Consider the following 16143-nt stretch of genomic DNA (forward strand, 5'->3'; position numbering starts at 1 on the left):
AAAAAAAAAAAAAAACAATGTTTTATGATTAAATATTTCGTTTTTTTCACTAACATTATTGTGTATTTATTTCAAGGAATCATGCGACCACCAGCACCAACACAACAAAAGCTGGTAAATCAAGAACTGAAACATAATAGTATAAATGGATATATATAAAAGAAGGAAAAATCACATTTTAAACCTTCAAAGTGTCACTGAGTAGCACTTTAAACCTTGAGATTATTTCACTAATACTATAAACATTTAAAATGATTTTACTAACGCTTTAAACTTTAAAACTAACATTTTTGTTTGCACCGCTATTAAATATGACGGAACAGTAATATCTGTCAACGTAAAATAGTTAAACTATGCTAGTTTGATTTAAATATTTGTTTAATTTATTTAATTTAATTTAATTTACTTATTTATTACGGTTGATAAAAAATTAAAAAAACAAAAAAATATATCAAAGCAAAAAAAATGAATTAAGGTTAAAACATTTGATAAATGTAAAATTGAAGACGACAACATATTTAGAAGATTCATTGGTTTCCAATGAGAAGTCAATCGATTTAATCAGAATCCAGAAGAAATGCATTTATTAAAAAGATTAATAATTTGAAGAGTGACGTTGTAAAAGTTTTGTCTACAATGAAGATGAATACAAATTTATTCTTTTCTCTTTTTATTTATCTATAAAAACTAAAACTAATTAAAATTTAAATTAAACCAACATAGTTTAACTATTTCGCGTTGACGAATATTATTATTCCATTATTTTTTATGGCAGTACAAACATGAAAGTTAGTCTGAAGGTTTAAAATGTTAGTAAAATCATTTTGAAGGTTAAAATCATTTTAAAAGTTTATATTGTTAGTGAAATTCTCTCGAGGTTTAAAGTGCTACTCAGTTACACTTTGAAAGTTTAAAATGTGATTTTCCCTATAAAAAATGAGTTTTTTTAAAATGGATATATATAAAAATTTGGTTACAGAGAAAATCAAAATCAACACTACAAATTTTTAGAAGAACAAATAAGAATTATGGTCACTCATTAGAATTTTTGCTACTATATAATTTGTAGAAGAACAAAAAAAAAAGGTAAGCGGACACAAAAAAAAAAAATGGCTACCTTCTCCACAGCACAACCTCTCTCTCTGCCACGTCATCCAAATCCGAATCAACAACAAACCACCACCAATAACGAACGCTCCCGCCACACTATATCTCTGATCGACCGATGTACAAACCTTCGACAACTGAAGCAAACCCACGGTCACATGATCCGTACCGGTACTATTGCTGATCCTTACTCGGCTAGCAAGCTCTTCGCAATCGCTGCGCTCTCTTCTTTCGCAAGTCTCGAGTACGCACGCAAGGTGTTCGACGAAATTCCTCAACCAAATTCTTTCACTTGGAACACTCTTATCCGTGCTTACGCTTCTGGACCAGACCCTGTTCGTAGCATCCGGGCTTTCTTGGATATGGTTTCGGAGAGCCAGTGTTACCCGAATAAGTACACGTTCCCTTTCCTTGTCAAGGCCGCTGCTGAAGTTTCGTCTTTGTCTTTGGGTCAATCTCTTCACGGGATGGCGATTAAGTCAGCTGTTGGCTATGATGTTTTCGTTGCTAATTCTTTGATACATTGTTACTTCTCTTGCGGGGATTTAGATTCGGCTTGTAAAGTGTTTACTACGATCAAAGAGAAAGACGTTGTTTCGTGGAATTCGATGATTAATGGGTTTGTGCAAAAGGGTTCTCCTGATAAGGCTTTGGAGCTTTTTAAGAAGATGGAGTCAGAGGACGTTAAGGCAAGTCATGTGACTATGGTTGGTGTCTTGTCTGCTTGTACAAAGTTACGGAATCTAGAGTTTGGGAGGCAAGTTTGTTCTTTTATTGAAGAAAACAGAGTTAATGTGAACTTGACATTGGCTAATGCAATGCTTGATATGTATACAAAGTGTGGAAGTATAGAGGATGCAAAAAGATTGTTTGATGCAATGGAGGAGAAAGATAACGTCACGTGGACAACAATGCTTGATGGGTATGCTATTTCAGAAGACTACGAAGCAGCTAAAGAGGTTCTTAACTCTATGCCTAAGAAAGACATTGTTGCTTGGAACGCTCTTATATCTGCTTATGAGCAGAATGGTAAACCTAATGAGGCATTGTTAGTGTTCCATGAGTTGCAACTTCAGAAGAACATAAAGCTGAACCAGATCACCCTGGTAAGTACTTTATCAGCTTGTGCCCAGGTAGGGGCACTTGAATTAGGTAGATGGATCCATAGCTACATCAAAAAGCACGGCATTAGGATGAATTTTTACATTACAAGCGCACTGATTCATATGTATTCGAAATGCGGAGATCTTGATAAGGCCCGTGAAGTGTTTAGTTCTGTAGAGAAGAGAGATGTGTTTGTGTGGAGTGCAATGATTGGTGGTCTGGCGATGCACGGATGTGGAAATGAAGCTCTTGATATGTTTTATAAAATGCAAGAGGCGAATGTAAAGCCAAATGGTGTGACCTTCACCAATGTCTTCTGTGCTTGTAGCCATACCGGTTTGGTGGATGAGGCTGAGTCGTTATTCTACAAATTGGAAACGAGTTATGGTATTGTCCCTGAGGACAAGCATTACGCTTGCATAGTTGATGTTCTCGGCCGCTCCGGTTATCTGGAGAAAGCTGTGAAGTTTATAGAGGCGATGCCAATTCCTCCAAGCACTTCTGTCTGGGGAGCGCTTCTAGGAGCTTGTAAGATCCATGCCAATCTCAGTCTTGCTGAAATGGCTTGTACCCGTTTGCTTGAACTGGAACCTAGGAACGATGGCGCGCATGTGCTCCTATCAAACATATATGCTAAATCTGGGAAGTGGGAAAACGTTTCTGAGCTGAGGAAGCATATGAGAGTCACTGGACTGAAGAAAGAACCAGGATGCAGCTCAATTGAAATCGATGGCATGATTCATGAGTTTCTCTCTGGAGATAACGCTCACCCGATGTCTGAGAAGGTATACGGGAAGTTACACGAGGTTATGGAGAAACTGAAATCGAATGGTTACGAGCCAGAGATGTCACAGGTTCTGCAGATCATCGAGGAAGAAGAAATGAAGGAACAATCTCTGAATCTCCACAGCGAGAAGCTGGCTATCTGTTATGGACTGATATCAACAGAGGCTCCAAAGGTGATCCGAGTTATTAAGAATCTAAGGGTGTGTGGAGATTGTCATTCAGTTGCTAAACTAATATCTCAGCTCTATGATAGAGAAATAATAGTGAGGGACAGGTATCGGTTTCACCATTTCAGAAATGGGCAGTGTTCTTGTAATGATTTCTGGTGAAATTTCAAATTAACTAGAAGATACTCGGTCAATTTTTGTGTGTTGTTCCTGTAACGTTTTGCGACTTGGACCTCCTCTCCACCGTTAATACAAATGTTACTTACATATACCAAACACATCATCTTCTCTTTCTCTTTGTGTATCCTAGATAGATAGCACGGCTGCTAATACATCATCACCCTTGAGTTCTTCTTCCCCTTTGTTGATGATCCCAAAGGTCTTGCCTTTGACTATGAGGAGAAAGAGACCTACCCAGTTAGATATCCCTGACATTAAACCGGCTCGAACTTAGTACTCCATATTCAGAGACTTTGCTCACCAGAACGACGCCGTATCCCTAGGTGGTAACGGTTTTGGTCTTAACTCCAGGAAGCGAAAGAAGAAGTTTATGGAAGATAGCCACAGAGTTGTTCCTTGTTTGGTCGCTAACGCCAAAAAGGTATCTTTCCTTCTTCTTCCTTCCTTCTCTTGATTGAATATGATTAGGTTTGAAATCTTTTAGTGTGTTTAATGGATTGATTTTGAAGGGTTTCTTTGGAGTTTATGATGGTCATGGAGGTGGGAAAGCTGCTGAATTTGTGGCTGAGAATTTGCACAAACATGTTCTTGAGATAATGAAGAATTGTAAGGAGAAGGATGAGAAAGTTGAAGCCTTTAAAGCTGCTTACTTGAAGACTGATCGTGATTTCTTAGAACAGGTAACAAAAAAGAAGGATCTTCGAATTTATTTGCCTTCTTCAATCAATCTACTTGTACACTTACTGGTAAGCAACAACAATTGCAGGGTGTTGTGAGTGGTGCTTGCTGTGTTACTGCTTTGATACAAGATCAGGAGATGATTGTATCGAATCTGGGAGATTGTAGAGCTGTTTTGTGTAGGGCAGGTGTTGCTGAGGCTCTCACTGCTGATCACAAAGCTGGAAGGGATGATGAAAAGGAAAGAATTGAGAGTCAGGTAAGGCAATGAAGAAGTTGGTAACTTTTTGCTGAGATTGTGTGTTGAGAGTCTTGAGACTTATGAGAGTTGTTTTTTGATACTTCTCCTGATGTTTTGATATGTAGGGAGGTTATGTTGATCTTCATCGAGGGGCCTGGAGAGTTAATGGAATACTCGCTGTTTCCAGAAGCATTGGAGATGCAAACTTGAAGAAGTGGGTGGTTGCTGAGCCTGAAACAAGAATACTCAAATTGGAACAAGATATGGAGTTTCTTGTCTTAGCTTCTGATGGACTTTGGGATGTGGTCAGTAACCAAGATGCGGTTGACACCGTGCTGCGTGTTCTAGCTCAGAGGAAGACGCCTACAGAAAGTGAGGCGGAGAACTTGGGGCAGGGCTTTGTCAATGTGAGCCCATCTTCGAAACTCCGTAGTGTTTCGCTGGTCGATTCACCACCAGTTCTGTCTCCAATATGTGCAAAGTCCCCAAGTAGCTACAACAACTCAGAGAATGAATCACCCTCACCCCACTGTGAAAACGGGAGTCCACTTTCAAAGTTACGGAGGACCACACCCGTGAGGCGAATAAAGATGGACTTCGAGTCTTCTTGAGCCAAGGCTGCTTGCAAAGAACTCACTAACCTGGCTGTGAAATAAGGTAACATGGATGATATCACAGTGGTGATCATAGATCTCGATCACTACAAATGCTGAAGACTCTTACCAACTTACTCTTTACATGCATATATGCTTGTTGAGTTGTCTCTATAGTATCATATCATTTGGCGACTTTTAATGGTTATGTAGACTCTTGTTGATAAAATGATGAACCTATCTCACCAAGAAAAATCTTATTGCTTTCTTAATAACTTCATATCACTGACACAAAGAGAGTTTCATGTCTTATCTTAACAAATCATTTTCTAAGATTTGTTTGCTTTCTAAGAGATTAAAAGAAACAAACTCATAAGAAAAAGAAAAGCGTGTTTCTTCTTGTTGTCACTGCCTATGGCAAGCCATGCTCAACCCGGGCGCTATCTTATCGAAGATAAATTTGTTAGCAGCCTGTGTGAAGTGCACACCATCCCACACAACAGCCTTACCAGGCTCATCACACGGCTTCCCAATGTAGATCTCTTTACCTTTCACAGTCTTCTTCATCCCACACCCAATGCCCTTGTTGTAGTTATACTTCCCTCCATGTCCACAACATGAAATCAACGATCTCTTGAAACCATGACCCTGAGCGTGAAGAAACAACTCATGCTTGACAGAGTAGACATCTACATAACTGATGGCAGCTTCAGCTAACGAAGCTCTTAGTTCGATCACTGCTTGTTTCAAAGCGTGATTGAACTGTTGAGCTAAGTGGTTCAAGGAAGAGACACATCCATGTGAATCAAAGCCTGATGCTTTAATCGGAAACCGTTCAATCACATACGCTAAACAACCAATAGGTCCTGTGTTGTGAATCCAGAAGTATCTCCCTCCTTGTCCATAAATATTCTATCACCAAAAACAAAACAAAAAAGTCAACAACACATTTTTATCTTACCCTTTAAGCAAAAGCAGAGAACAAAAGCAGAGAGACCAAACCTTGATAGCATTCTTGAACTGACTAATGATCTCGGGAACTTCGGTTTCAACTTGTTCCACGGTTTTATTAGCGAAGTAACCTGCAGTAAGATCGTTCTGTCCCATGTCAAACGTGTACAAAGCCTGTGAGAAGCTGTCTGCGTCAGGCAACATGGTCTTGTAAACCCCTCCACGACTACGAACAGTTTGAGATCTGTTGTGAAAATTGTAGAACTGAACAAACTGAACATCGAGTGAGAAAGGGCTGAATCCACTTTGACGTAGAGTGGAGTTAAGAGCTCTAATGGGAGACCCCGCGGTCGCGAAGTTAGCTCCGTGGCTGAAGTTTGAACCAACCGAGTCTAGAAACGCGCTTAGATATGGCAATCCAAGACTCTCCGCTATGTTTCAAGAAACGAAGCCATATCAGTATAAAACGCAAAACGCTATAGTCAATAGATAGAAAAAGAGTTTGGTTCATACCTATGAAATCAATGACGAGGCGACCGTCACAGTATCTTCCGGCGGGTGAGCCGAAGAAGGAAGAGCCATGAGGAGGACCAGCTTGGCCAAAAGCGGCGGAGAGACCACCGGTGTCGGAGTTAGAGTCACCAAAGTTAAAGATTGCTGGAAAATGACATTGTTGCGCATGCGTTGATGATGTTGATAGTGAGAGGAATGAAGAAAGCAAAGAGAGAGTAAACAAAGAAGATATGATTGGATTCATTGGTAAAGCAGAGGACGAAGAGATCTAACTCAATCACGGGACTATAGTTTTATTCCACAAGATAAAAATAAAAATAATATATAGGGTTTATATAGGAAATGCAAACAAACAAACGAAAAAAGTAAGAAATGTATAGTGTAGAAAGAAGAGAAACGTTACCCCCACCAAGGCACAAGAAAAAAAGGAAAAGGTTGGCAAAAACAAAACGAAATATCAGAAATGAAAAATAATATTTTTAGGTTAATCTCAAATCTATTTTCGATTTGTTTACTAAAATACCTCTTGAGTCATATACAATACAATGCTCTCTTTCTTTTGAGGATTTATTTATCTTCATCTGATTTGTTTCTTATTATAGTAGCTTTCCATTTTCGTTTTTAAGTTTTTCTTTTTGTTGTATATATCTTGGCTTTTAAATATGTTTTGTCTATATTTTCTATCACATTTTTTCTCAAATCCTTTATGCATGAGTCCTTGTGAATTTACTTTCTATGTCACGATTATCATGATGTATTCGACGAACCTTAAAAATGTTTGTTAGAATTTACGATGTCAAGGTTGCAGACTTGTAGTTTAAAACTTAAAAGCTTCATAAATTTAAGGTAAAATGTAAATCGATAAATCCACGATATTTACCTTCTTTGCAATATGTTGAAAACCTACGATATTTGCAGGCATTGGCGTAGTGTCCACCAAGAATTCACAGTTCTGAGAACACCAAACTTAATCCACACCTTAAATTATGACTTTCGATTTTGCACGATCCCGACTACCGGAGGGATCCATTTTTCATGAAACATAAAACATATAGTCCTAAATGCCTCTATGAGAGAGCAAATTATGTTGGACCCTTCAAAACTTTTACAATATATTTAGACAATTAAAAATTTCAGAATTTTTTTTTGTTTGTCTTAACTAGGAGGGCGTCGGGCCTTAATCTCCTCATGGTCCATGACTAATTAACCTTTACTAATATCTTTATCACATGGCATAAAACATTCTTCCCACCAAAAAATCGAACTAGTGAGCACATGGATCCAACTTCTAAACCACTAACTCAACGCAAAGTTAGTTAAAGCTGTTCTTTTTTATAAGACTAACACAATCTACAGTGGAGTACAACAAAATGTTTCAGATTATTTTCCGGACACTGTTTGTTAATAATATGATTTTAAGTATAGATCCAGAGACAAGAGATTCACTCCTATTATCACCTAACTTATTTGTATCATGTAAGAAACGTTTTCTAAATGTTACTCTTATCAGCAAAAAAATTTTGGCAAAACAATTTACTCAGTCCAGAATTATTTTTAGCTTAAAATGGTGGAGAAGTGATAAGAGTGACGTTTTTTAATTTGTATTACAAAACGAAATGTTAATTAGTAATCAATCAGCTAATGGACATTTCTCAAGAGTGATTATAAAACAAGAAATGGCCTAGGCATCTACAACACAGCTTAAGAGATCTACTCAAGACTAATTTTGTAAGAGTATTCACACTCTGCACAAAGATAAGAAGAACACGAGTTACTCTTTAAGATGTCAGATAAACAGCTTTTGCAACACTTTCGCTTCATATTTGCTCTCATTTCAACAAGCTGCTTACAAACAGTAGATGTAATAAAATATCAGACTAAAATCTCATATCCCCTTCTTCATCAAAACAATTTCTCAAAACCCCTCAATAGTAAGACAATATTACTTTTAATGAAGGTTATTTTCGGCTGTTTTAGGTTAAATATAATTAAACCAGTAAGTGCTCAACGAAAAACACAATAGCTCAGTGGTTGTGAGCTCCATGCGCACACGCGCGTCCAGGGTTCGAATCCCACTATGCGGAGTACAAAGCAACTGAGGATATCTAGTACAACTAGGATGTTCAATTTTAATTTAAAAATTATTAGAGGGGTAATTTCGTCCTTTCATTAAAGAAAGGGGTAGTGAGAATAAGTGGGGGTTTTTAGAATGGAATTGGAGCAAAAAAAGGCTAGAGAGATTTAAATCCTAAAAGATCCTTCACCTACAAGTTAATGAAAACCCTAAATAAGACTTGAGGCTACAGAAATTGTCATATACTAGTATCATCATCAAAGATTATAGCATACCTTCAACTGCAAGAAACCAGCCCACGAACCATCAAAACATAACAGAGCGAGAAAGATCAATGGAAGGCGAGTTCATGGATCTAAGCACAAGCGATATTGATTCGACCTTCCCCCGAATCTCACCTCCTCGACGTCTTTCCAACGCGATCTCTACGCACCGAACAACTTTAACACCATACAGCGTGCTGTAAGTATTGCCCAAAATCACCAACTTCCCACCAACATTCGCCATTATACATTCATCATATTTGAGCCAAGGCAAATCAGATAAACCGGTCACAGGTCTCCAAAACAACCCATTCGGATTATATGCCACCATTATTGGATATCCGGTAGTATACTGAGGATCAATACTATACAACAAATCCCCAACCACACACGACGTATAGTTCCAAAATCTCATAAGTTGGCTGTCGAGTCCCCATGACTGCCATGTAACTTGTCTTGGTTCGTAAGCCAAACAACACTAAGGATCCAACATGTAAACCTTCTCTTCATAGCCACATACGTCAGAAACGCTCCTCCTTCCATACTAGAGTTGTGATCATATGGACCAGCGACACTACTCCTGTTAGTGTCGATGTTAGTGTCGATTGGACTTAGTCATTAGACTGAGTCTTAGTAGTGGGAATAAGGCTCGTAATTGTAAGAGTTGTTGAGTCATGTTATTTGTTTCATGTTGTTAAAATCCTCCGAGAATGTAGGAGGCAGTTCAGTTGTTGTTTTGGCTATTTAACGCCTTCAGAGATAATGAGATAGAAGTAGTTTTCAGTCTCAATATTCAGTTTCTATTCTTGTTTCTAACATCTGGTATCAGAGCAAGGTTCTTTGAAACTGAGTAGTGAGAATTTCGTGAGAGAGAGAGCCAAAAGGGGTGAGTGAAACACAATGTCAGGAGAGGGACAAAGCATGCTAGCGATACCTAAGTTTGATGGTGATTTTGAACATTGGAGCATGTTGATGGAGAATCTTCTGAAATCCAAGGAGTGGTGGGATCTGATAGAGAAAGGCTATGTTGAGCCAGCTCGTGGAGAGATTCTCAATGGAGCACAAAGACAAGAGTTAGCAGAGAAGAAGCTTACTGATTTAAAGGTGAAGAATTACCTGTTTCAAGCAATCTACAAATCCATTCTGAAGCAGATAATCTAGAAGGACACGGCCAAGCAACTGTGGGATTCTCTGAAAATCAAGTATCAAGGAGATGAGCGTATGAGGCGAGCACAACTTCAACGCTTAAGAAGGGATTTTAAGGTTCTGGAGATGAAAGAGACAGAGAGCATCTCTGAGTACTTCTCAAGAGTACTACTTGTTGCAACTGATATGGGAAATCTAGGAGAAGAGATGCAAGAATCCAAGATCGTGGAGAAGATCTTAAGAACACTGTCTGAGAAGTTTACATACATAGTATGTTCAATTGAGGAGTCTAAAGCCATGAACAAAAAATCATAAGGCATTCGAAAGGAGGTGTAAAAGACGAGCAAGTACTAAAGGTAACATATGAAGCCAACTACTCGAATGGAGCAAGAGGACGAGGAAGCTCATTCCGAGGACGTGGCAGAGGACGTGGAAGAGGAGGAGCGTTTAATAAGGCCTTGGTGGAGTGCTACAAATGTCATAAGTTAGGACATTTCTAGTTTGAATGTCCTAAATCAGAGAAGCAAGCGAACTATGTTGAGTTCAATGAAGAAGAAGAGCTTCTCCTCATGGCGCATGTAAAACTGAAGGAGTCAAAGCTAGAAGATGTGTGGTTTCTAGACAGTGGTTGCAGTAACCACATGACTGGGATAAAGAAGTGGTTTATCGAGATGGATGAGAGCTTTCGACATTCGGTGAAACTCGGAAATGGAGCACGGATGACAGTACAAGGAAAGGGAAGCATAAAGATAAAATTGTGTGGTTTGACTCAAGTTATTCAAGATGTATACTATATCCCGGAGTTGAGCAACAATCTTCTGAGCATAGGACAACTACAAGAAAGAAATTTAGCTGTTCTAATCCAAGATGGTGTATGCAAGATATTTCATCCATCGAAAAGCCTCATCATTGAAACCCCAATGTGTGTCAATCGTATGTTTGTTATCATTGCAAAAATGATCAAATCTGATGCATGCTTCAAGGTGGAAACATCAAACGACACACATCTCTGGCACTGCAGGTTTGCTCACTTGAATTACAGAAGCTTACAAACATTGAGCTCCAAGGAGATGGTGAACGGGCTCCCTCAAATTGGTGTATGCAAGAAGGTTTGTGAAAATTGCCTTGTTGGGAAACAGAAAAGAGAGCATTCCCAAAGAAAAGCACTTGGAGAGCTGTGAAGAAGCTGCAGTTGATACATGCTGATATATGCGGTCCGATCACACCAACATCCATTGGCCACAAGAGGTATTTTCTCACTTTTATTGATGATTGTAGCAGAAAAATGTGGAGCTACCTGATTGCAGAAAAATCAGAAGCATTTCAGATGTTTAAGGTCTTCAAAGCGAGTGTAGAAAAGGAAACAGATCTGTTTGTGTGTTGTCTAAGAACTGATAGGAGAGGAGAGTTTTGCTCAAAGGAGTTTGAGGATTTCTGCAAAACTCAAGGCATCAAAAGACAGTTGACAACGGCCTATACGCCTCAACAGAACGGGTTGCTGAAAGAAGAAACCAAACCATCATGAATTTAGTTCGCAGCACTCTATCAAAACGAAGAATGCCTAAAGAGTTCTGGGCAGAAGGAGTAAAGTGGATAACTTATGTTCTCAATCGAAGTCCCACAGCAGCGTTGCAGGATCAGACACCAGAGGAGGTTTGGAGTGGTTTCAAGCCCAACATGAAACACTTCAAAGTCTTCCGGAGCATTGGACATGTTCACATACCGGAGGCAAAAAGGATAAAGCTTGATGATAAAAGCTGCAAGTGCGTGTTTCTGGGTGTCAGTAAAGAATCAAAGGCATATCGGATGTACAATCCCATCTCTAAGAAAATCATAGTGAGTAGAGGCGTTTGAAGAAGATGAGAGCTGGGATTGGGGAAGGAATGAAGCCGGCATGGGAAATCAATCCATGACACTTACGTGGGAGAACGATGGAGAAAATATGGCAGGCGAGGAAGAGTATTTTGCAACAGAAACTGGAGACCATGAGACAGAGCCTGAAGCAGAGGCGGTTACGGGCGTTGATGAAGAAGTTGGTGTCGATGGTGAAAATAATACAGTTTCTGTTGCACAAGGAAGACCAATATGAGCAAGAGCTCCTCCCAGCTACTTGCGTGACTATGAGTGTGTAGAAGCAGTCTTAACAGATGAAGAAATAGCAGCTTACGTCGTTGATGGATGCTTGGTTGATGATCTCGCACTGCAAGTGGTCACTGCTCTTGGAGATCCTCTAAACTATGAGGAAGCCGTGGGACATGCTGAATGGAGGGAAGCTATGGAAGCAGAGATTGAGTCCATCGAGAGAAATCAGACCTGGAAGCTCTATGAGGTACCTAAAGGCACAAAAACCATTGGAGTTAAGTGGGTGTTTAAGATAAAGTATAATGAAGGTGGTGAGGTAGACAAATTCAAAGCCAGATTGGTTGCTAAAGGATATGCTCAAAGATTTGGGGTTGACTACAATGAGGTCTATGCGCCAGTAGCAAGGTGGGACACTATTCGCATGATCATCTCAAGAGCAGCTTCCCAGAATTGGACCATCTATCAACTCGACGTGAAGAGTGCTTTCCTACATGGAGAGCTACATGAAGTTGTCTATGTCGATCAGCCACAAGGTTTCATAAAGAAAGGAAGTGAAGAGAAAGCCTACAGACTAAGAAAAGCCTTGTACGGTTTGAAGCAGGCAGCGAGAGCTTGGTTTCGCAAGATCAAAAGTTATTTCATCAGGGAAGGATTTGAGAAGTGCGACTTTGAGCACACTTTGTTTGTCAAAACAGAGGAACAAGGTCAGATTCTTATTGTGAGTCTCTATGTTGATGATCTAATCTATACTGGAAATTGTGAAAGGATGATGTTCAAGTTCAAGGAGTCGATGAAGGAGAATTTTGATATGACTGATCTTGGAAAGATGAGGTATTTTCTTGGGGTGGAGATACTGCAGAAAGAGGAAGGAATCTATATGTGCCAAAGGAAGTTTGCTAGAGAGGTGCTTGAAAGATTTGAGATGGAGTTAAGCAATGGAGTGAATAATCCGATTGTTCCAGGGGTAAAACTCTCAAAGAAAGGAGGCGGAGCAGCTGTAGATCCTACACTCTACAAACAGATGATAGGGAGTTTGATGTATCTTACGGTTACACGTACAGACCTGCAGTTTGCGGTGAGTCTTGTCAGCCGTTACATGGAGAATCCAACAGAGGCACATCTCCAAGTGGTGAAAAGAGTGCTCAGGTATGTGAAGAGTACAATCGAGGTTGGCATCATGTATAAGCGTGGAGGAGACATGGAGTTTGAAGCTTATACGGATAGTGACTATGCTGGAGATTTAGATGATCGAAATAGTACGTCAGACTTCGTGTTTAAAATGGCTGGAGGAGCTGTGTCTTGGAGCTCAAAGAAACAACTCATTGTAGCATTATCAACAACCGAAGCGGAATACATCGCTGCAGTATCATGTGCGACACAAGGAATTTGGATGTCAAGAGTGCTTAACAAGATTGGAGTGGAGCATGAAGATTGCATCACAATCAAGTGTGACAACAGTTCAACAATTCAGTTATCAAAAAATCCAGTTCATCACGGGCGTAGCAAGCACATTGAGGTACGGTTCTATTACCTGAGAGATTTAACCAAAGAAGGCAGAGTGAAGCTGATACACTGTGGAACACAAGATCAAGTTGCTGATATCATGACCAAACCATTGAAGTTGGACACGTTCAAGAAGCTAAAGGAGTTGCTGGGGCTTGTCGAAATGCCTAAGTAAACTGTTACCCTTGCAGGTATCAGTTTAGGGAAGGAATTTGTTAGTGTCGATGTTAGTGTCGATTGGACTTAGTCATTAGACTGAGTCTTAGTAGTGGGAATAAGGCTCGTAATTGTAGGAGTTGTTGAGTCGTGTTATTTGTTTCATGTTGTTAAAGTCCTCTAAGAATGTAGGAGGCAGTTCAGTTGTTGTTTTGGCTATTTAACGCCTTCAGAGATAATGAGATAGAAGTACTCAATATTCAGTTTCTATTCTTGTTTCTAACAACTCCAAATCCGAGTATCTACATCGAACACCTCGATCCAATTATCATCTCTCTGCTCGCAACCTCCGATCACGTAAATCTTTCTGTCAATTACTCTGGCGGCTGCGGAGCTGCGAGCCCTCTGCATTCCCAGGAGCGAGCGACACTTATGAAATCTGCAGTCGATGACTAACACGTCCGATGTGGGCTGATATGGTTCATCGCATCCACCGATCACATACATCTCGTATCCGACTGTGACCACAGCAGATCCAGGCTTTAGAGGAGGAAGTGATCTGACCTCGGTCAATTGTAAAGAGATATTTCTTGGAACATTATGATTGAGAATGTACCAGCTCGGGTTGTAACTAACAAGAGGGATTCGTATGGAAGCGTAAAGAACAGGTTCGGTGAGGCCGAATTGTAAGCGCCTTTGGTAGAGTTCCGACGAAGAGATGACGCGACGATAGGCTTCGGAGAAGAGAGACAGCTTCGGGTAATTACATCTATCGACGAGTAAGAGTATGCTTTCGGCGATATCTTCTGGGATGTATTGAGTAACCGGAGCAAGATTCTCTACTTCTTGATCTTCTTCTTTAGAATTCTTCTTTAGGATTCTTGTTTTGATTCTCTACTTCTTGCGGATTCTTGCTTGGATCACCGTCGTTAGAGCCGTCTTCGGAAGTTTCAAAGATTAAAGCCATCGCCACCGTGTGAAGTCTTCAGCAGCAACGAATTTAACTAAAAGGGAGAGAAGACTAAAGTTGACCAAAAAAAAAAGACTAAAGTCGATTTGTGAAAGAAGCTGTTACGTTCGTTATGGTATTTTGAATGAAGCCATTAATGAGTACGTAAAATAATATTCTCTCATTTGATTATTGTGTATTTTTATTATTATTTTTTCTTTAATCTCGTTTCAAAAAGGAAAAAAAAAATCAATAATATTAACGAAAATATTATATATATAATAGTTTCTCCAAAAAAAAAAAAATTGGTAAAATAAATTCAGTTTGTATTTCAAATGACATACGCTTTAAAGCTTAATCTATAACCAATTTTGCCAAATTTAAAGTCATTAAAATGACAAAGTCCTAAGATAAAGTCATTACAATTTACAAACAACGAATTATTATTGAATTTAACGCTACCAGTTATTTTCCTAAGAATTTACTTTTGAAGATTACTATATAGTATATGTACTATCATTAATTTTTTACAAACTCATTATTAATTAATTTTTAATCTCAGTTTTGACTTGGACCTCTTCTCTACCGTTAAAGTGCACAATTTTTTTGTAATCACTACCAATAACCACCGGTAAAGTAAACCACTAAACCGGTTTGTTTTGCTCCATCTTCACCTCTCTACTTGAAACCACAGTGTGAATTTTTTTTTTTAATGTTAAAAAGAGAACAATGTTTCATAAGATTTTGGTTACATACAAATAATATTATCTCCTCTTTGTATATATATAGCTTCACCAGGACTCTGTATTTTCCCAATTTGATTGTAAGCAAAATAAATCACTTTGTTTTGCTTCATCTCCAATCCAAACCTAGTATTCATAATCCTCATATAGTACAAGCAGATTATATCTCACAAAACAGAAAGAACCAGAGACTAGCTAAACCAAAGATGCATTTCAACAAGTCTCGTAAGAACTTTAGTACAAAGAGTGGCCAACTCTACACAAGGCCTACTCTGATAACAGTAATCACAATTTTGCACAAAGGTTAAGAAGGAAGACGAGTTACTTTCTAAAGTGTCAGACATAACAGCTTCTGAACCACTTTTGCTTCATATTTTCTCTCATATCAACAAGCTGCTAGCTAAAAACAGTAGATGTAATAAAAGTTCCTTCTCCTGCAAGTCAATGAAAGCCTAATTAAGACTTGAGGCTAAAGAAAATGTCATATATAGTCCATGCACATCAAAAGATTAAGATACCGTATACTGCAAGAAACCATCCCACAGAGCATCAAAACCTAACAGAGCGACAAAGATCAATATAAGGCGCGTTCACGGAACTAAGCACAGGCACCACTGAATCGACCTTCCCCCACATCTCATCTCCTTCACGTCTTTCTAATGTGATCTCTATGCACCAAGTATCATTATACGGGATGTAAGAAGTGCCCAAAACCATCAGCTTCCCACCCAAATTCTCCATTTTACACTCAAAGTATTTGAGGTAAGGCAAACGATCTACACCCTTCAGAGGAGTCCAAACCATTTTAGTTGGATCATATACCAGTATTGGGTGTCTAAGAACACACCGTGGATCGAAGCTATACAACAGATCCTCAATCACACAACACGGTTTGCGCCAAAAATGC

At 39.1% G+C, this 16143-nt stretch overlaps 2 protein-coding genes and 1 pseudogene across 2 annotated transcripts; 2 read left to right on the forward strand and 1 right to left on the reverse strand.

Annotated features, from left to right (window-relative positions):
• Positions 1097–3433, forward strand: LOC104786707 (pentatricopeptide repeat-containing protein At2g29760, chloroplastic-like). The gene has a single exon (XM_010512161.2). It carries the CDS (start codon positions 1110–1112, stop codon positions 3324–3326), a length of 2217 nt encoding a protein of 738 aa, XP_010510463.1. The 5' UTR covers positions 1097–1109; the 3' UTR covers positions 3327–3433.
• LOC104786709 lies at positions 3450–5128 on the forward strand (annotated as a pseudogene).
• LOC104786708 (alpha-L-fucosidase 3) lies at positions 5099–6631 on the reverse strand. Its single transcript, XM_010512162.1, has 3 exons — positions 6321–6631; positions 5859–6238; positions 5099–5768 (listed from the first exon to the last, which is right to left on the reverse strand). The coding sequence occupies exons 1-3, from the start codon at positions 6562–6564 to the stop codon at positions 5262–5264; spliced, it is 1131 nt and encodes a 376-aa protein (XP_010510464.1). The 5' UTR covers positions 6565–6631; the 3' UTR covers positions 5099–5261.

This window comes from Camelina sativa, chromosome 5, assembly GCF_000633955.1.
Source record: "Camelina sativa cultivar DH55 chromosome 5, Cs, whole genome shotgun sequence".
NCBI lineage: Eukaryota > Viridiplantae > Streptophyta > Magnoliopsida > Brassicales > Brassicaceae > Camelina > Camelina sativa.